General features: G+C 44.0%; 1 protein-coding gene across 3 annotated transcripts in view; it reads right to left on the reverse strand.

Annotated features, from left to right (window-relative positions):
- The window catches only part of LOC104059525 (lethal(3)malignant brain tumor-like protein 3), a 40,073-nt gene that overhangs the window by 19,523 nt on the left and 6,999 nt on the right, over positions 1 to 13,551 (reverse strand). For all 3 annotated transcript variants that reach the window (XM_054086395.1, XM_054086396.1, XM_054086397.1), the window contains 9 exons: positions 12,232 to 12,336; positions 11,450 to 11,585; positions 9,465 to 9,556; positions 8,336 to 8,487; positions 6,711 to 6,787; positions 5,259 to 5,344; positions 1,662 to 1,772; positions 544 to 658; positions 324 to 423 (listed from right to left, as the gene is read on the reverse strand). In XM_054086395.1, the coding sequence (XP_053942370.1) occupies positions 324 to 423; positions 544 to 658; positions 1,662 to 1,772; positions 5,259 to 5,344; positions 6,711 to 6,787; positions 8,336 to 8,487; positions 9,465 to 9,556; positions 11,450 to 11,585; positions 12,232 to 12,336 (974 nt within the window). The remainder of the gene's footprint in view (positions 1 to 323; positions 424 to 543; positions 659 to 1,661; positions 1,773 to 5,258; positions 5,345 to 6,710; positions 6,788 to 8,335; positions 8,488 to 9,464; positions 9,557 to 11,449; positions 11,586 to 12,231; positions 12,337 to 13,551) is intronic.

A 13,551-nucleotide genomic window follows, 5' to 3' on the forward strand; every position in this document is an offset into this window, starting at 1 on the left:
TTAACTGCCTCCTTGCATATTGTTCCTGAGTATATTATTTAAAAAAAAAATTCCTTCAGTAATGCTGGAATGTAGAAATCAGAGTGAATTAATCTCTGTTGGATTGCATTGCAGTTGTAATGATTATACTGGTATAAACAGAATTTATGATGAAACAGCACACTGAGACACAAGAGGGAGCTGTGATTGCAGTTATAACTATCTCCAGAATAAACACCCTGAGATAATTTCAGTGCAGTGCAGGTGCTTGTTGCTGCATTATTATTACAGATAGCAGTCAGACTTGCAGGCAGAACCCTTGCGAGAAGATCTTTGGTACATACGTATGATGAGTTCCATATCGCGGTCCCCTGATGTGACCGATGCCGCGGCAGCCTGGAGTGGGACACGCTTGTCCCCCTGGTCCCACTTGATCAACAGCCCCTGGTAATAAGAGAAAAAAAAGAAAAGTTAAATGGGTTTGTAAAACGCTCTGTGCATCTGAAGAGCAGACTGCACTTAGGAAAATCATCCAGCATAACAACGTGATGTCATCTACTTTACCTAGAGGGACTTGCAAAGCGTGTCCAGTTTTTGCACACCAGCCTACTGGATGAACATCAGGGCTGTCTGCATCGACCCAGAAATCGTAACTATGGTCCCAACCATCAAAGTGTATCTAAAAGAAGAACACACTGTCAGTGAGAAATACAGTTAAGGAAATGACTCAGCTCTTATTTTAACTTCCCTTTTATTTCACTTTGCTCAGCTTAGGGCTGATTCAATCAACCTTTCAGTCAAGCACAATCGTCCTTTGTGCTCAGTGTAACTATTTTTTTTCCTGACCCCCGCATCTATGTCTTACAGAACAACTGGATTCTGGTGACACAGTCAAATCACAGGGTCTGTAAGAAAGCACAGAGCACAAAGCTGCTCCAGCACATTCAATACACAAAGACAAAATCTATGCAAACGCCGTTGTTCATTTAATTGCTTTCTCTTCTGAGGATCCCAGAACAGCATAAAAGCCAACAAGTTCAGTGACTTCTGAAGTGAACAGAATTTCTGCTGGATGAGAGACTGGTAGCAGACTTGGGAATCAAATCAATAATGGGAAGCGAACTCTCCTGCCCATCTAATGATCCCTTGGGAAGGAGATCTGTGACTAAGGAGCCTTCATTGGTGCAGCTCCCACTTTAGCTGGCTCATATTTAATTTCTCAGAAGCCAAAGCACAACAGATTTTTCCGGCAATATATTTATGTGAAAAGAATTAGTTAAAATAATTTATCTAACAAAATCATACTGAAGAATGAAGCCCCTTTCCACATGTACCAAGGTTTAACTTGCTTTGGGTTCTCCATACACTAGGAAAAAAAATCTGTGCGGTAGCTTCCCAGCAGCAGAACATTAACACTGCCTTCATTCGCACAGCTCACACAGAAACCACAAAGAGATGGAAAATCAGACCGTCAAACATTATTTCAAAATAGTTACATTAAAACAGTAACTAACAACACCAGATTTCCAGAGGACAAAACAACAGAAATCGTTTCCAGTTGGGCAGGCCTGTAGGCTGGATAATCTGGAAGGCGTTTGCTCACTGCTTCCCATACCAAATCAGTTCAGCCAAGCGCTATAATCCTCAGCAGCAGGGCTCTGAGCTTTCAAGCAAGGTCATACCTTAATGCGATGGTCGTCTTTGTCAACTATTGTTGCCACTCTTATCAAGATGGGATTTCTTCTGTCCACAGCCTCTAACTTCATATTAACTTGGAATCCGTGAGCAGGACGCTGCAAGAGAGGATTGCAAGCAGAATGTTAAAAGGTCTGGAGCGTTCAGAGCAAGTCACCTGCTCTGAATAAAATGCACTGAAGTTTTCATCTACCATTCAAACACCCTTGCAGCTTTGGCCCCTGATCTCACACGGCAGACAGTGTCAGAGGTTAAAACCACAGTTTTCTAGAGGATCAACCTGTCTGTTTGTCATCAGACCAAAACTACTCAAGAGGATGTCTGAGCTTTCTCAGAGCAGCATTTCACAGCCAGGGCAAGAGGCACTTCCCTGACAGAAGAAAGGCCGAATGCTCTCCCCTGACAGACTACACAGTCTGGCAGCACAAGTCCCAAACAGAGCAGAGATACGATCTCACACCTGACAGTTCACCACTGTCCTTACGCCTGAAACGCACCACTGTGTGACGTCTCTCTTCACTACACTACACGCAACATCCTTCTAGGCACTAGATGCAGCATCTGGATGTCACAGAGTTACCTTCACTAAGCAGGTCACCATCTCCTTAACTGTGTCTTGTCAATGATGATTACTGAGAATTTGGGTGCTGGGACTCAAGAGCAGCTCCAGCCACCAGTCTCCCCTCTGCAGTTGCCAACTTCCCCTTCCTCTCAAACTCCAGCAAACTACTTCGTAAAAACTCCACTATGTCCTTCAAGCTGGTGTGTGCCCTTTGTAGGACCTGCAGATGCAGACCTCCAAGTAACGGACAGCATTTCCCAATTTTTCTATTTAGCTTTCAAGGCCTGACTGCAAATTCCTCCTCTGACTTCCTTAGCAGGGGGTTACGGAGCATCGGATGCTCATTCCAAACACATCCTCCTTCACTTCTGCACAGAGAGGTCAGGATTTTAGCAAGAAATGGTAATTTGTCTCTTTGAACAAGATCTGGTTACTGAAAAGATGATAATCACTCTTCCCTCACGATCTCCCTTGCTCCTTTCCCTGCCAGTAGCTGGGGCAGGGAAAGAGTCCACTTCTAAGCAAAGGGGATTACAGACTCCACATCTGGAGTTTCTCTTTGGTCTTTTCATTTGGACACAGATATTTATCCACAAGCTTTCAGCCACGCAACACACTGGAAACCAGACAATCTAAGCTGCTTTTAGTTTTAAGACTGCCTTATTGAACCAACCAACCTTGTCCATCTTCCCAGAGGAAGGAGCCTAAGTGCTAGAGAACAAAATTCTGCCCCAAAGAAAAGCAGGGCCATTTGTCTAAGTCATGCTGCAGGGCTGCTGCCATTTTGGCAACACAAAAACATGAATGTTTTTGAATTGACAGTCCAAGCCAATGCACTGAAATAGCGATGCTGACAACCAAGCTGTCTCCTCCTGCGTCTTTGGGTGGAGGAGGACAAGGCAGAAATCCAAACACAGGATCTGCTACTTGTGCTGATGGTCAGTGTCTCCAGACTACATATAAAACAGCCCTTGAAAACTGTTAAAAACGAATTCAGTGAGAAATGTCTGTTCTGGCTCCCAACATGTATTTTTATATACTGATTTCCAGTAATTGCTGGCTGTAATAATAATAATAATAATAATAATAATAAAAAATCAATAACTGTGCCGTGTATTTGCACTTCATGCCAGCCAAGCCAGAAAAAATAACGAGGTTTGATCTCGAAAGAGTTCTATTAACTGTTGATATATCGAGTGCCTTTTTTTTTTCTCCAGTCTCATTTTTGAAACACAGTCCTGGATGCTGATTCATATTCTGGAGTTCCATGAGAGCCAGAACTGGTTCTTCTGCTGTTCTCTCAAAGTCAGACACCTGACGGAGCAATGCAGCGACTGCAGAGATGTAGGGTAAGGAGGAAAAGTCAGACAAGGAAGGCGCATGATGTCCAATGATGGTTGGACTGGATGATCTTAGAGGTCTTTCCCAACCTTAATGATTACTAATTATTGCATTCTTTCATTCTTGTATTCTGAAGGTTCTTGTTTTCCAGCACTTGCTGGGATCTTATGAGCAGTGAGCCTACCCTGAGGGCAACAAATGCCCCTACTGACAGCTTCACTCGTCATCCTGCATATTGGTCCCCAGGTGCTTCACACGCTGCACTGTATGATTGAATATGCTGTCTGCCCAACTCTGGAAAACCTTAATCCTAGGGATGTTTTGGAGTTCAGCCGTGGCATTACAGTTCTCTAAAGAGGCAAACCCAGCCTCTTCCTATTCCCTGACACCCACCTTGCAACCTACAACAACTTCAAACGGACATCTGCTGAAATCTAGCAATTATCAAATTTGTCTGGCTGGATTTTCACCTCCCTTAACTGAGGCCTCACTGACTGCTTTTCCTCCTCAGACCCAAAAAGCTTACCAACAAAATATATAGGAGGGCAGCAGGTACTAACCTGCAACACTAACTTCATTGGAAGGAATCAAGACAAATTTCACGAAGGCACAGAAAACTTTGTAAATACGCTGTAAAGTTTAGCAAGGTGAGGCAGTGCTGTGGAAGAAGCTGCTACAGAAAACAAATCAACTCTGAAGTCAGGAAGGGGAGAGTTGTAGTTATTTTGAAGGCTTTTGTTTTGTTTCTGCTCACAGTCAGCTTCCAGATAAAACACACCGAATTCCAATGTAAGGAACAAAACCTCAAGCACCCAAAGTTGAGAGAACCATCTTCTGGTTTAGTCTACAGAATGATCTTACTCCACTGAGGGCTTTGGCAAAGACGATCTCCCATCCATTATTGTGTTTATTTCTGTGGAGGGCACAGCTGGCTCCCCCCTAGAAGAACCAAGATCTACACTAGAAAATATAAGTCCCTAATAGGAGCTTCTCAGTCTGCCTTAATTCCAGCCTCACTACCCAAGGGAAGAAGGATTTGCACAACCACCAGGTGAAAATACTTTAGAGGAGTTTTAGAACCTATGAGGACGGGACACCTGAGGAAGGAACTGCACATTCCCCATTCGCCTTCCAATACACACATAGCTCCAATCCCTTCTTCCCTTCCCCACTAAACATCCCCAGTTGCAGGCCAGTGACATCCGCTTCCAACCTCTGTGCAGGCGAGTACAAATCCTGCTCAGATGTCAGCTGGGAGATCCCCTGCCCATACAGGCAGGCCTTGAGCAGAAGACCAGCTCTTTTGCCTCTCCAAGCCCTCTCTTAGGCAAGGTACTGCCCTCGTCACATTCCTCTGAAAGCTGCAATTACCTGTGTGGACTGAAGGCTCTTCTCTTAAACCTGCTAGTGGAGCAACTAAGGTGTTTAGAGTCAAAAATCCTTCCCAAGACAGCTTTTCACAGCAGGTTTGTTTATTTTTAATTTCACAGTCTGCTGTGTGGTTTTTTTTAGCAGCAGTGAGAGATGACCTTAAACTCAGGCACAAAGGCAAAAGCCTAGTTTCACCCTCTTGGCACAGAGATGGTGAACCACCAGCAAGTAAAGCTTCTAGCAAGAAAGGACAAATAACAGCAGTTTCCCCCACTCTCCTGGTCTATGGCAAACAAAGAGATCCACCAACCAGTTTGAATGCTCTTGCTGGGGCTGCCTGGGAATTAGTTTCTTCCAAGTATTTCTCCCATGAGAAGGCTTGGGAATTCTCATATCCTGAAAAAGCAGAGAATTAACTTTTAAGTAAGGAAATTCCACATTTATTTTTACAAACAATAGAAAAGCCCCTATATAACACATAGTTATTATGTTAATTTAGCACTTACAACGGATGGCATCAGATAGTGCTCTGTTTATTCGTACACAGCACTTACAGTGCACACTGCAGCACTGCAAGTTCCCCCAGCTTCTACACAGGGCCGTAACCCCGACCTGAAAAGCCTGAAGAGTTCATTTCTGTACAGCTTTATCAAAACTTATTGGGTAAAGAAAGCTGCCAATTAAGAGCTAGTCAGAGGATTCTGTGATGTGCAATGGCATCACTGAATTAACTCCCTATTTTATTAACTATTCTATGTGTGAGTGTCTGCAAGATGTAGAAACTTCTCGTTCCCTGCTACCTACTCACCTGTAGATGAGTAAAATTTGCAGTCTGGAGATAAAAGGCTCCATTGCCTGGCAGCTACATTTAAGAAACTGCTCTACCTTTTTTTTCCCTTCCTATTTCAGTGTTTTTCAGCCTCAGTATTGTCTCCTTTTGGCAGGAGGGCGCAATCACTAAACACATAGGAGAGTCTGCCAATTTTTGCACATAGAACTCTCAGCAGAGAAATCAGAACTGACTGCTAGGGGCAGAGGAAATCATGATATAAGCAGAAGAACTGCATGCCACAGCCTTGTTTGCATGATCCAGGAGCAGGGACAGATGTGGTGTGGAAGAGTAAGCGGCTACAATCCCTTCTGCATCTGCAGCAAAGTCACAAAGGTTAATGCAGAAGGATTTGCAGTGCTATGTACTCCGCTAAACTTGATACGCGGTAATTACAGAACTTCTTGCTCCAGGGCTGCCAATCTAGCAAACAGCAGGTGTCTTTTTTTTTTTTAATATTTGTTATTTTAAGGTGAATGAGCACTTCCAAGGCCTAAAACCACATTGATTTTCCTGTGCGTTCTGTCCTTTTTCATTTGCCAACATTCTCTTCATTTACTGAATTCCAGTGCAGCAGAAAGAGATGTGGCTTCAGGTACTACTTCATTTCCAAAAATTCCATCTTATCATCTATGAAATCATGATACTGACTCCTTTTGCTTCCACCTTACCTTAAAAGAAATGCTGCAAATACTTCAAAGTTCTTTCCCTTCTGAAATCAAATCCAATCACAAATTACCAAACCCCGTTCCATCTTTTGAGAGAGCTATGAATGAAAATGCAATGCAGTGGCAAAAAGTGTGAAAAATAATATCGGCCAGTCAGCAGAGAAAAGAGTAGAGTGGAGCCTGTAACTTGCAAACACGTAATTAAGTGGAAGATAAACCTTGCGGGTCTTTACCGAGGCAGGAATAAGTCTCACTTCCAACATACCAGGTGGTGTTGTCAGTGGGGTTCCAGTTTCTTGGCAATAGCCAATAGGACGAATATGTGGGCTGCTTGCATCACACCTGAATCAAAGAGGGAAAGTTGGCACCAGTCAGTTTTGGAGCAAAAAGAAAAGCAGGATTTCAAATGCTGTCTGATCTGCCTTTGCTGGGTTAGCAGATGCTTTCAGTGGGTGTAATCACGGTGCAGAAGACAAGCATTACCTCGTTAGTATTTATAACACCAAGCTTTCAAGGCATTCAAACTGTCCCAAAAGACAGTGAAACACAAAGAAGAATGTCTGGTGCTTTAAAAAAACAACAAAAAGCACCTCCCCCAGACCACACCAACTGCAGTGCAGCCTGGACACAGATCAGCCAAGAAATAGAAACCAAACCTTTGTCCCTAACCCCAACACTGTTACTGTGGAAGAAGGGAAAACTACTTTTAAGATCCTTGCCAAGAACTGCACATTATCCACTAATGCTAGCTGAAACCTAGCAGTAGTTTGCCTGGCTCCCAATTGTATTGCACGTTTATATCTCCTGAGATGGAGGGGACACGTCAATTTAAGATAGCCCCTTTTGTCATATCCACTCCAAGGAAGGGACCAATGCAGTCTTTCACATCTAGGAAAAAATATCTGTGTTTTCAGCCAAGCTATACTTTGAAGCTTTGTTTGTTCATGTTTTCCATTAAAATTTTCAAATTCCAAAATAAAAACAGCGTAGAAACAAAGCTTCAGCGGCTGAAACAGTAAAGGAGCAAGATATGAAACATGGGTGTTACAAAGCTCTGCAGGATGTACTTATGGCAAAGAAAGAAAAGACCACCTTGCCACCAAACAGCTGCCTGCTCTGGAATAAACAAACAAAAGGAGATGGGGAGAAAACACAGAACACAGATCGAATTGGTGCTGTTTTGATAAGCATGCGCCTTGTGTCACTTTCATAGACAAATTCAAAGTGATTCCATTCACGTAGGCTGGAAAACACAGACCAGAAAGAGAAAACGTTTCCTTGACTGTATTCCACTCGGCGCCAGTACGAGGGCAGGAGATTGAGATTCTCTGATGCAGAACAACTGGAGTGCAGGTCAGGATGGAAAAGCCTAAACATTGGCAATCATTTTTATTTTCAAAAGGCCTGAGCCAAACTCTGCTGAAGCAAAAGGATAAGATTTTTACTGACTTCCATACTGCCTGCTTCCAAATTTAAGAAGAGAAGAGAGACATGCCAACACCCACTACCAGTTCTGGAGGAGAGGATGTTACTAATCCCAAGTGGTGTCAACTCGCAGAGCTCCCTTCTCCTTTGGCTCTGCCTGAGGAACAGATAACATGAACATTCCCTGACCTGACCCAGCTGCACTACCTTGAACAATTCTTCCCTCGAATACCTCACAGGCAGCTAAAGCTGAATTTGCAGTGAGCCTGACGAGCACTTGATCAGCAAGGGAAGCTACTGGGCTCTTTGTAAAAAACCAAAGTAATTATTCCAATGCTTGAAAACTGATCTAAGATCCCAACTTTAGTGACTACATTTAAAATATGAGATATTACCCTTAGTGGAAGAGCAAAATAAACCACAGCCTACTTGCAGATATACATTGAGACTGTAGAATATCTTTACCAGTAGTCATAACTCTCATCCCAGTTGTCAAAATGAATTAGCAGGCGGTTATCCACCATGTCTGTGATGGTTGCGACACACATCAGTGATGGATTCTTCTTGTCCACTGCCTCTAACTTCATTCCCAGACGAAAACCAGAAGGTGCGACAGGCTGAGGAATGGGACATCAGGGAAGGAAAATCAGCCACGTTGTAGTTCAGGCTATTTAAATCACCCTTATAAACTCCTTTGTTGCACGTTGTAACCCCAAAACCCACAGACCTGAACACACTGTAGTTAGTAGTAAGAGGCCTGCAGAAAAGATTTTCACGTGTTCTGGCAATGATTGTTATTATTTCTAAAACAGAGCTGGTGCAGCTCAAATAATATAATCTCCAGGTACCCAACACCGCTACAGAGTCAAAGGTTCAGATGCACGCATCTTGCAGTGATGAAGATTAGCTAAGGATAAGCAGGAGCATTGCACAACCTGTCTTATTTGTGAAAAAGTTAGAGAGTCTTCAAGGAAAACCGGTGACTCAGTTGGAAGCAGAGCACAGTTTGGCCCTGATCCTACTGAAGTCAGCACTCCATCCATCTGCAGCATCAAACCCACCAAAGCATGGACTTTGTGCCATTTGAGTGACACAAAATGAGAGTGCGTATTATTCGGGAACTGAGGCTAACAACCACAAAGTGAGCAACAGTGGGTGAAGGATGAAAAATGCTCAAGATCCACAGCTTCCTAATGAATCCCACGGCGCACAACAGCATGCTGTTGGAAATCAGAAATTATTTTGGAAATGATTAAATTAGAGGAAAGTGACACAAATATCTTGACTGTGGGAACACAGCAAAACAGACCGTCGTAATATATTTAATAAATGGTAGCGTAAATCTTTTTCTCCAGTATTAAGGAGGAAGGGACATACAAATTCTCTCTCTGGAAAGCCAGTGACTAGGAGAAGGAAGAAAAATTGTGCTAGTTTCCCATCTTGAAAATAAATCACAGCAGGAAATAGCTTGCATCTGATTGTAACATGGTTGTACCTCCAACATGAGCATATTAAAAACATGCAAATAGTCTGGTCAAAACTCGCTTAGCATCAGACCTGACTGAAACGTCTTATATTTAATATCACCACTTACAGTGCCGAGGGTCTTAAAAAGACTTTTTGGAGCTGCTTGAGCTTTGCAATTCTTCAAATAGGAAGTCCAATTAAATTCTCCCTCCTTGAAACCTAAAAAGAGAGATGAAAAGATTGTTTTACTCAGCCCCATTACATCCAGATTGGTTTTTCAGAAATGGGAATTACCTGGGAAAAATATGAACTTTGCATGATAACTGCCCTTCTGCAGCCTTCAGGGGTTATGCATTTTGGCTAAAACATCTCTCTCTTTTTCAGTATATTGCCCAATCATTAATCTCAACCTTCAAACATTTCTAGGAAATTGAATGCAGGAATGAAGCAAGTTCTGAGCCCCAGAGAGACTCCTGGCTTTACACACTCATCCAATACAGTCCATAATTTGACTCACAACGTCAATCTTTGGGAATATCAAAAGGAAGCTGTTCTGCTCTTTCCATAGAATCATACAATCACTAGGTTGGAAGGGACCCACTGGGTCACTGAGTCCAATCATTCCTAACACTCCCTAAACCATGCCACTCAGCACCTCATCCACCCATCCCTTAAACACCTCCAGGGAAGGTGACTCAACCACCTCCCTGGGCAGCCTCTGCCAGTGCCCAATGACCCTTTCTGTGAAAAATTTTTTCCTGATGTCCAGCCTGAACCTCCCCTGGCGGGAGCCTGAGGCCATTCCCCCTTGTCCTGTCCCCTGTCACTTGGGAGAAAAGGCCAGCTCCCTCCTCTCCACAACCTCCTTTCAGGTAGTTGTAGAGAGCAATAAGGTCTCCCCTCAGCCTCCTCTTCTCTAAGCTAAACAACCCCGGCTCTCTCAGCTGCTCCTCATAAGACTTGTTCTCCAGCCCCCTCACCAGCTTCGTTGCTCTTCTCTGGACACGCTCCAGAGCCTCAACATCCTTCTTGTGGTGAGGGGCCCAGAACTCAACACAGTATTCAAGGTGCGGTCTCACCAGTGCCAAGTACAGGCGGAGAATAACCTCCCTGGACCTGCTGGTCACACCGTTTCTGATACAAGCCAAGATGGCATTGGCCTTCTTGGCCACCTGGGCACACTGCTGGCTCATGTTCAGTCAGCTGTCAACTAACATCCCCAGGTTCTTCTCCTCTAGGCAGCTTTCTAGCCAGACATCTCCTAGTCTGTAGCACTGCACAGGGTTGTTATGCCCCAAGTGCAGGACCCGGCATTTGGCCTTGTTAAACCTCATGCCATTGGTCTCAGCCCAGCGGTCCAGCCTGTTCAGGTCCCTTTGCAGAGCCTCCCTACCTTCCATCAGATCCACGCTTCCACCCAGCTTAGTGTCATCTGTAAACTTGCTAAGGGTGCACTCAATGCCTTCATCCAGGTCATTGATAAAGACATTGAACAGAGCTGGACCCGGTACCGAGCCCTGAGGAACCCCACTTGTAACTGGCCTCCAGCTGGAGTTAACTCCATTGACCACCACTCTCTGGGCCTGGCCATCCAACCAGTTTTCAACCCAGGAGAGTGTGCACCTTGTCCAGGCCAGAGGCTGACAGTTTCTGAAGCAGAATGCTGTGGGAAACTGTGTCAAAGGCTTTACTGAAGTCCAAGAAGACTACATCCACAGCCTTTCCCCCATCCAGTAGTCGAGCGATTTTGTCATAGAAGGCGATCAGGTTAGTTTGGCAAGACCTGCCTTTCATGAACCTGTGTTGACTGGGCCTGACCACCCAGTTCTCTTGCATGTGCTTCATGATAGCACTCAAGATCACCTGTTTCATGACTTTCCCCAGCACTGAGGTTAGACTGACAGGCCTGTAGTTCCCTGGATCCTCCCTGCAACCCTTCTTGTAGATTCCTTCTTTTGTGATTCACTATGTTAGTTACACCTCTCCCCTTTAAACCTCTCAGCTCGAGTTCCACCAGGATATCACAGTAAAGATGAAACATGTGGAGCCAGAATAACTAGTTCTTAGTAGTATTTATGGGGTTTTGTACATCATTCTAGGTTTTTTTCATACCTTTAGGAGGGAGCAGGTTATGACCTGTTTTTTCACACCAGCCAACAGGATGGATGTCTGAGGAATCAGCGTTAACCCAGAAGTCATAGCACTCTGGATAGCCATCAAAGTGCAATCGCATTCTGTACCCTTTTACCTGTAATGAGTGGAGTTCTGGTTATCATAAAGGGTCAGAGTCATTAAAGGAAAACTCTAATCAAACAATCCTTCCATACTTGGATTTACAGATAAAAATAAATACAAGATCTCATTTATTTTTCAGAAGTCTAGTTTTATTTTCCCTCATTTATGTTTTCCAGACTCCATGCTCCTCTTTCCTCACTTCAAACAGCTGAAAACAGAATTGCTCAGTGTAACCTCACCACCCTGCTATTCCATACTCATGCACATATTACTGTGCAGCAACATCTGGAGAACAAATGCAGCCCAAGAGCATTTATGTCTACACCAGATCAACACAGGTTTCACAGAACTGAATAAGCATAAATGCATTTTGACTTGCTTATATACACCGAGACTTAAGGCCTAACGGCGCTGTTCTTCAACATTTATCCACTGCATGCAATTAATAGGTTTATATTGTAAATTACAGCTGCAAAGATCTGACAGTAGGGTTTCAGTACCAATCCTTGACCACGTATCACTGCTCCTTCAGTGCCACCTCAAACTCCCCCGACCCATTAATTAATGACAGTACTATTATTCTTATGCTTCTGCTTTTATTGAAAGAAATCCTAAATGTCCATGGGACTTTTGGAATCAAAGATAGGAAAAGCAACTACCTCAGCCACTGTGAGAACACAACATCGAGAGGGGTGTTCAGGATCCATCCCTTCCAATTTCATCCCAACTTTAAATCCATTCCGACCTTGTGGGAATGACTGATACTGTGAGGGAAGGGAGGAAGAAAACATTTGGTTTTAATTCCTAGAGACAAAATCTATTGCAGAGCAGTCATCATATATACTTAACACTTCATATTTTTAGCTCAGAGAAGAGAATTCTATCACTAAATGATTGCTATTTACTAGACAGCCCCAGGCACAGAGATCAAGTCATCATCACCGTATTTCATTTTCACTTGTTATTCTAATTAATCTTTCAAAAACACTGAACCACAAGCTGACTGCAATTAGTTATGAGCAAATCTTTCATCAGTTGCAGAAATAGGTTCTATTCAAACACAAAAGAATCCCCTTCACAGTCCAGTGTGGGAGGGTTGGCAGAAGCAGAGCCAGGAAAGCTAAAATCATTTTGCCTGTGTAAGCGTGAGGTCAGCAGTCTGGACTTTCCCAACCGGTAACTTCTCAAGTCGTAAAAGAGACAGAGTATGTTTGATCTGGAGCCCACTTACACAGTCATTCCAAAAAACATTTGTGTTTCTCATTTACTTGCAGTGTTAATCCACGTTAAACTTTTCATAGAATCATAGCATGGTTTGAGTTGAAAGGGACCTCAGAGATCATCTAATTCGAACCCCCCTGCCATGGGCACGGACACCTCCCACTGGATCAGGCTGCTCAAAGCCCCATCCAACCTGGCCTTGAACAGCTCCAGGGGTGGGACATCCACAGCTTGTCTGGGCAACCCGGGCCAGGACCTCACCACTCTCATTGTGAAGAATTCCCTCCTTATGTCTAGTCTAGATCTTCCCCTCTTCAATTTAAAGCCATTTCCCTCTTCCCATCGCTACATGCCCTTGTAAAAACTCCCTCCCCAGCTTTCTTGTAGGCCCCCTTCAGGCACTGGAAGGTTGCTCTAAGATGTCCTTGGAGCCTTCTCTTTTCCAGGCTGAACAACCCCAATTTTCTCAGCCTGTTCTTGTACAGGAGGTGCTCCAGCCCTCAGATCATCTTTGTAGCCCTTTGAAGTGTAGTAAAGGCTTAAAAGAAATGTGATCTGGAATTGTGAATGGCTCGTTGCACCCACAGCAGTTCCCTGACTTCCCTTCTCATTCACTCTGTCAGGTGCAAACAACCCTTGGCTTTTCAAAGCTCCCTAAGAGCTGAACTTGTAAGTGGGCTGGAGCGCTTTGCCAAGGCTGAACTCACCCCTCTCCCATCTCCAGTACACTGGACTAGGAATGAACACAACTTCCACCC

Source organism: Cuculus canorus, chromosome 22 (genome assembly GCF_017976375.1).
Source record: "Cuculus canorus isolate bCucCan1 chromosome 22, bCucCan1.pri, whole genome shotgun sequence".
Classification (NCBI taxonomy): Eukaryota; Metazoa; Chordata; class Aves; order Cuculiformes; family Cuculidae; genus Cuculus; species Cuculus canorus.